The sequence below is a fragment of the Scylla paramamosain genome, chromosome 33 (assembly GCF_035594125.1).
Source record: "Scylla paramamosain isolate STU-SP2022 chromosome 33, ASM3559412v1, whole genome shotgun sequence".
NCBI classification, from domain to species: domain Eukaryota; kingdom Metazoa; phylum Arthropoda; class Malacostraca; order Decapoda; family Portunidae; genus Scylla; species Scylla paramamosain.
Window position 1 is genome coordinate 17,294,868 of NC_087183.1, and position 7,500 is coordinate 17,302,367.

General features: G+C 39.6%; 1 protein-coding gene across 1 annotated transcript in view; it reads left to right on the plus strand.

The window, feature by feature from the left end:
- LOC135089845 (GTPase-activating Rap/Ran-GAP domain-like protein 3) overlaps window positions 1-7,500 on the plus strand; it is a 170,125-nt gene that overhangs the window by 132,383 nt on the left and 30,242 nt on the right. Inside the window, exons 12-14 of the mRNA XM_063985969.1 lie at window positions 2,460-2,571; window positions 4,029-4,181; window positions 6,863-6,978. Coding sequence (XP_063842039.1) covers window positions 2,460-2,571; window positions 4,029-4,181; window positions 6,863-6,978 — 381 coding nt within the window. The remainder of the gene's footprint in view (window positions 1-2,459; window positions 2,572-4,028; window positions 4,182-6,862; window positions 6,979-7,500) is intronic.

The window sequence follows — 7,500 nt, forward strand, 5'->3', positions numbered from 1 at the left end:
CAGGTAGGGCGACCCTTCATTAGTGTTCAGGCGAGTCTTCAGCGAAAATATGGTGACAAATTAATCCGCCAGAGAGAGAGAGAGAGAGAGAGAGAGAGAGAGAGAGAGAGAGAGAGAGAGAGAGGGAGAGGGAGAGAGAGAGAGAGGTGCATTCAAATAACATAAACTTTTATAGGTTTGTGGGGAAATTTGCATATCCTTTTACTACACACGCGTGCATATACACACACACACACACACACACACACACACACAGTAGTAGTAGTGGTAGTAGTAGTAGTAGTTGTAGTAGTAGTAGTAGTAGTTGTAGTAGTAGTAGAAGTAGTAGTAGTAGTAGTAGTAGTAGTAGTAGTCATGGAAGAGAAAAGTCCTGCATAACCTCTCTCTCTCTCTCTCTCTCTCTCTCTCTCTCTCTCTCTCTCTCTCTCTCTCTCTCTCTCTCTCTCTCTCTCTCTCTCTCTTTCCGTTCAGACTGTTTGGTATATTACAGTTCTTCATCTCTGCACCCAATTCCTTTTCTCTCCTCCTCCTCCTCCTCCTCCTCCTCCTCCTCCTCCTCCTCCTCCTCCTCCTCCTCCTCCTCCTCCTCCTTTTCCTGCCCTTCCCTTTCTTCCTCCTTCTCTTGCATCTCATATCTTCCTTTCTCCTCGCCACTTTCCTCCTCCTCCTCCTCCTCCTCCTCCTCCTCCTCCTCCTCCTCCTCCTCCTCCTCCGATCAGGGAAAATGAAATGTGAGAGATTTCAGGGAACAGCTGAGCCCTGAAGTTTGTTAATAATCGCAGGGGGAGGGACTGTCTTGGGTTTCCTCTCTCTCTCTCTCTCTCTCTCTCTCTCTCTCTCTCTCTCTCTCTCTCTCTCTCTCTCTCTTGCTTTGGGTATGTAATTTTTTTTTTTTGGACTGCACCTCCTCCTCCTCCTCCTTCCCCCCTCCTCCTCCTCCTCCTCCTCCTCCTCCTCCTCCTCCTCCTCCTCCTCCTCCTCCTCCTCCTCTTCTTGCTTCTTCCCTGATAACATTATCGATGTCTTCAAACTTCTGCTCCTCTCTATTGCTCGCCGGCATCTAAGTTCCTTCCATTGAGACAGAGAGAGAGAGAGAGGGAGAGAGAGAGGGAGAGGGAGAGGGAGAGGTGTACGTATTTCAGTGTAAGAGTGTAAGTTTCAACACCACAGACAGAATCTCTCTTAGGTGTGTGTGTGTGTGTGTGTGTGTGTGTGTGTGTGTGTGTGTGTGTGTGTGTGTGTGTGTGTGTGTGTTTCTCTTTCTCGTAATTTCTCTTTGTTATACTTTCTTTTTGCCATTCAAGACAGTTTTAACCTCTCTCACACACACACACACACACACACACACACACACACACACACACACACACACACACACACACACACACACACACACAAGGTACATACATTTAAAACGTTACCAAAAAAAGGAATTTCCACAAACTTCTAAGGTGGTTTTCTTGGCCTAATCACACCCACACTCACCCACACACACACTGACTCAATCATAACTAAATAAATTGATTATGCAACTTTCCCTTCAAATAACACACTAATTAATCATATTTTTCTTCCTTTTCACTCTATTTTTTTCTACTTAGAGTGTTCTCCTCACCAAACCAACCAAACCAACACACTCACTCAATTCTAACTAAATACATGATTATGCAAGTTTTTCTTTAAATAACAAACTAATTAATCATATACCCATTTTCTTCTTTCCTTTTTCATTCCGTTTTCTTCCCTAACCAAGTGTCCTTCCCCACATATACAAACATGGACTCACCCACTCACTAACTCAATAATACTTAAGCTGATTTTGCTCTTTGAACTTAAAATAACTTAGTAAATAATCATATACCATTTTTACTTGTTTTTTTTTCTTCTTTTTCTGCCTTAACGAAACAAACTTAACAAACTTAGCTTCATCCACAAACTGACAGCTCCGTACTAGTGAGAAATAGACTTTTCCAACTTCTTAGTCCTCTTTCCTCCCCTCTTCTCGTAATGGACTCGACCGGTAGACCTTCCTTCCCTTGAAAATCCCCTATTTCCTTCCTTCCTTCCTTCCTTCATTCATTTCCTCCTTTCATTTTCTTCTTTTCTTCCTTTCAAGCACATGCGCCTTTCTTCCCCTCTTCTTGAGAAATAGATTCGACCACCTACAGTCCTCCCCCGGCCCCCAACATGGACTAGCCCACGAAATAATGAAGCCTTTGGGGTTGGGAGAGGGAGGAGAGAGGGAGGAAGAGAGAGAAGGAAGTTGAAGAAGATAGGAAAATAAAGTTAAAGTCTTGTTGTGAGTCTCTCTCTCTCTCTCTCTCTCTCTCTCTCTCTCTCTCTCTCTCTCTCTCTCTCTCTCTCTCTCTCTCTCTCTCTCTCTCTCTCCCCAAAAATCTCATAAAGTGCAATTTTTTTTAAGTCAATCCTCTTCTCATCACAGTTTTCTTTCATTGCAGGTTGAGAGAAAACGGCACATTGGCAACGACATCGTCAACATTGTGTTCTTGGATGGAGGACCTGAAGATATGGCTGCCTTCTCCCCTTCCTTCATTAAGTCCCAGTTTACACGTATCCTTTGAAATGCACAGGGAAGGAAGGATGGCAGGAAGGAAAGAAGGAAGGAATAACATCTTTTTTTTTTTCCTATTTAAGAGAGACACTGGTCTAAAACAACAAAAACAACGAGAAAAGGGCCCACTAAGCCAGTCCACTATAGAAAGGTCAAAAAGGATCACTCAGATTTGTAGGATAAGTGTCTGGAAATAGGATGGGATAGGAGTAGAGAAGGATATGGGTGGGTGTGAGTAGGATATGGGTGGCTGTGGGGAGGGTGTGGTTGGTAGAGAGAGAGAGAGAGAGAGAGAGAGAGAGAGAGAGAGAGAGAGAGAGAGAGAGAGAGAGAGAGAGAGGATTAAACAGTTAACGAAAATAATTAGAAAGCAAAACAAAAAGAAAGATAAAAAATTATAATTGAACCGCAAACAAAAATGAAAATAAAGAAACAACAGAATAATGAGAGAGAGAGAGAGAGAGAGAGAGAGAGAGAGAGAGAGAGAGAGAGAGAGAGAGAGAGAGAGAGAGAGAGAATGTGGTTTATTATTTTATTATTATTATTTATAAGTATATGTATTTCAAATGAACTCTCTCTCTCTCTCTCTCTCTCTCTCTCTCTCTCTCTCTCTCTCTCTCTCTCTCTCTCTCTCACACACAAATGATAATTAGTTTCTTACACCACATATCCCACGCCCTCACAATAAAAAAAAATAAATAAAAAAACAATAATTTTCTTTCTCTCACTTTATTTTTTTCTTCCAACATATATATTTTTTTTCACTTTGAACTCACAGGAACCAAATTGTCCAAGTTATAATTTGAATTCTTCGTCATATTATTTTTTTCCTCCTCTTTATCTTAGATCTTAAAGAATATGAAAGGTTTTAATTAGTCTCCCTTCCAGTCTCGCCTCAATACTCCCGTTTTCTTTGTCCTCTTGGGTTTCTTGTTCTTTTTTTATTTTTTTTATTTTTTTTTTCCGGATAGGTTTGCAGTAAAGGAAGGAAGAAAGGTTAGTGACGTGTTTCAAAGAGAGAGAGAGAGAGAGAGAGAGAGAGAGAGAGAGAGAGAGAGAGAGAGAGAGAGAGAGAGAGAGAGAGAGAGAGGTGTATATAGATAGACAGATTAATTAAATAGACATATAGAGAAGAAAAGGAACGCGTTTATAAAAAAAAAAAAAAAATATATATATATATATATATATATATATATATATATATATATATATATATATATATATATATATATATATATATATATATATATATAGGAACAGACAAATCAGCAGAGACAGAGAAACAAACAAACAAATAAAACAATACAAAAAGCAAAACAACTCTTCACCAAACCCACCAAAAAAAAAAAAACCCTCCCACATAAAAAAAAAAGCCGTACGACACGTTTTCCCACCACCACCACTACTACCAGCACCAACACCACAACCATCGCCACTTTCCTTAACGCGCTGCCAGACGTGTTCGCCCTCGTCTCCTTTGCTGCAGAGGAGGACGCGTACCGCCTCCACGTGTACTCTGAGGAAACTGTGCCGCTGTTTGGTCCCTCCCTGCCCTGCCCGCCTGTCTTCTACAACCACGAGGAGTTTAGGGAGTTCCTGCTGGTGAAGTGTGAGTGTTTAATTGGCTGTTGGGGATGTTTTGTTGAGTAATATGGGGTTCTGGCGTGTTTTGGGCGTGTTTAGGCGCAGTTTGGTGTTTTTTTGGGGAATTAATGGATGTTTTATATGTTTTGTTAATACTGGAAATTTTGCTTGTTCCGTGTTCTTATTTTAAGTAATATTTCAAAATTCTTTAACTTAAACCTCGATTTAATGGTTTCATTTATATACTAACGAAAAGAGATGAAGAAAAGAAGGAATAATATATTTGAGTGGATAAAAGCAGTAAGAAAAGCAAGGCAACAACTATATAAAAAAATATGAAAGAAAAAACAGAAAAGTATTTGATGTTTGCACTTTCAAAAATAATACGTCGGGGAAAACGGAAATGTTATTTTAGGATTCATCCAAAGAAAACGTAAATTTGTCTGTTTATTTAATGAGAGTCTCTTGTATTTTTTATATCTTTTTGTTCTTCGGTTTATTTTTCAATTATTATAGTAGTAGTAGTAGTAGTAGTAGTAGTAGTAGTAGTTGTTGTTGTTGTTGTTATCATTTACTTTTTATCTCATTATTACCACTTCTCTCTCTTCCTTTCTTCCTCCTCTTCTTTCATCGTCTTCTCTCCTCCTCCTCCTCTCCCTTTCCTTGTCATCGAGAAGCAGAGAAAGGAAGAAAGAAGAGAAAGAGTACAGAAAATTATGATAATAATGAAGTTAGCTTTTTTTTTTCCTTCTTTCCTCAATCGTTTCAAGAATTCTGCAAGTCTTCTTCTTCTTCTTCTTCTTATTATTATTATTATTATTATTATTATTATTATTATTATTATTATTATTATTATTAAAGGTAAAGAGACCGAGAGACATTCCTCCATTTCCGCGTCCTCCTCCTCCTCCTCCTCCTCCTCCTCCTCTTCTTCTTCTTCTTCTTCTTCCTCCTGTTCTTCCTCCTCCTCCTCCTTCTTCCTCCTCCTCCTCCTCCTCCTCCTCCTCCTCCTCCTCCTCCTCCTCCTCCTCCTTCAGACCATCTGCTGACAGGAAACTAGTGAGAATTGCTGTCAGTAGCCAGGCGTGTGTGTGTGTGTGTGTGTGTGTGTGTGTGTGTGTGTGTGTGTGCAAGTTTGGTTTTACTGTTCTTATGATTCTCATTTATTATCATTATTGTAGTAGTAGTAGTAGTAGTAGTAGTAGTAGTAGTAGTAGTAGTAGTAGAAGGAGTAATGTTTATGTGCGTTTGTATGAGAGAGAGAGAGAGAGAGAGAGAGAGAGAGAGAGAGAGAGAGAGAGAGAGAGAGAGAGAGAGAGACCAGCAATTTAAGTTTCATTCTTTGCCAAGACGAAGTTTTGTAGTAGTTGTGTTGTGTCGCTAATTACCACTATGGAGGCGATATTTGCTCCTCCTCCTCCTCCTCCTCCTCCTCCTCCTCCTCCTCTTCCTCCGCCTCCGCCTCCTCCTCGTCGTCTCTTGAAGGAAGACTACCACTCCAGTCCTCCAATTTATTTGTTTTTACATTTTCCTCTCTCTCTCTCTCTCTCTCTCTCTCTCTCTCTCTCTCTCTCTCTCTCTCTCTCTCTCTCTCTCTCTCTCTCATTTCTCTTCGTATTTCATTAGTCTCTGTTTTTTTTTCTTCTTTCTTTCTTTCAATGTCTTTTTCTTGCTTCTTTCTTCTGTTATTCCAGTTTTATTTATATCTTCACTTTCTCCCTTCTTTTCCGTCTCTTTTTAACTTGTTTTTTATCTGTATTTTTCCTTTCTTCCTGTTCATCAGTATTTTATCTATCCTGCCTTAATTCTCTTCCATATCCTTCTTTTCCCTTTCCTTTCTTTTGTTTCCTTCTTATTTTCATTTCTGTCTTTTTCATCTATCCTCTACTAATTATCCCCAATTCCTTCTTTTCCCTCCCCTTTTTCCTTGCCAGTCCCTTCTCTTTTCTCTCTTTTCACCAATATCCTTCTTTTCTACTTTGACTTTCTCCCAATTCCTTCTTTTCCTTTTCCTTTCCTTCGTCTCCTTTTGTTTATGAGCTGCCGGCGCCCTCCTCTCCTCGGCAACCAATCAAATTTCATCTTTCTGTCGAGGCGGGTTCTTATTGGTGCTTGAGTTCTGGCCGCCACTCATCCCCTCCTTCCACCTTCATCATCCTCCAATCAGATATCTCCTTCATGAACTCCCACGATGTTATTGGTCCTTGAGAACTCCTCGAGCCAGCCAATGGGAAAGGAGGGGAGGAGAGGTTACACACACACACACACACACACACACACACGTACATACATATAGGCTGGAGAGAGAGAGAGAGAGAGAGAGAGAGAGAGAGAGAGAGAGAGAGAGAGAGAGAGAGAGAGAGAGATTTTCTTTGTTTTCGTGAATATATTTCTTTGTTGTCACGTTTTCTATGTGAGTTCATGTTTTTTTCCCTTTTCCTTTCATTTTTTTCATTTTTTCCTCCCGTTTTCCTTCTCAAGATAAGTTTTTCCGTTTTCTGTTCGCGTTAACGTATTTCTTATTTCGTTTTCTACTAGAGATTTTTCATATTTCCATTTCTGTTCTCGGTAACGTCTCTTTATACTCTCGTTTTCTGTTCGCGGTAACGTTTTTTTATTTTATTTTTTCTGTTGCTTTCTGTTCTCGCTAACGTTTCTTGACCCCGTTTTCTATTCCCGGTAACGTTTGTTGTCGTCGCTTTGCAGTGATCAACGGGGAGAAGGCAACGTTCAACACACCAACGTTTTCACAGAAGAGGGAGCGAACGTTGGACATGCTTATCAAGGACTTGTTCCAGGAGCACATCAGTGATAGCAGAGGGGTGAGTGGGACCTGGAGCATAAATAAATTGGACTCTCGTTCAGTCTCTTCCTTACTAATCCTTTCCTTTTTTCAGTCTTTTCCTTTTTCTTTCGCTTCTCATTCCTTCAATTTTTTTTTTTTCGAATTACTTCATTTTTCTTTTTCTTTTCTTCTGATTCGTCTTTCTTTTGGCTATTTTCATGTAATTTTTGTCATTCTTTCTTCTTGTTTCTTTGTTTTCATTTTTTTCTTCTATTTTTTTCTTGTTTCTTTTACTTTTTTTTTCTTTTTCTCAACTTTACTACAGCTACGCTTCAAACTTTCCAGTCAAGCCAGTCGTTTTTTTTTCTTCCTATTCTTTTTTCTAATATTTTCATCATTTTTTTTACCTTCCTCTATATTTCAAGTCTTCTCACCCAAGTTATCTGAAGTGTCTCCCTTCTTCTACTTTTTCCTTCCTTTCCTTACCTTTTCTCCTACTTTCTTTCTTCCCCTTCTTTCTTCTTCGTATATATTTCATCAATTCACTCAAAGCGTAATC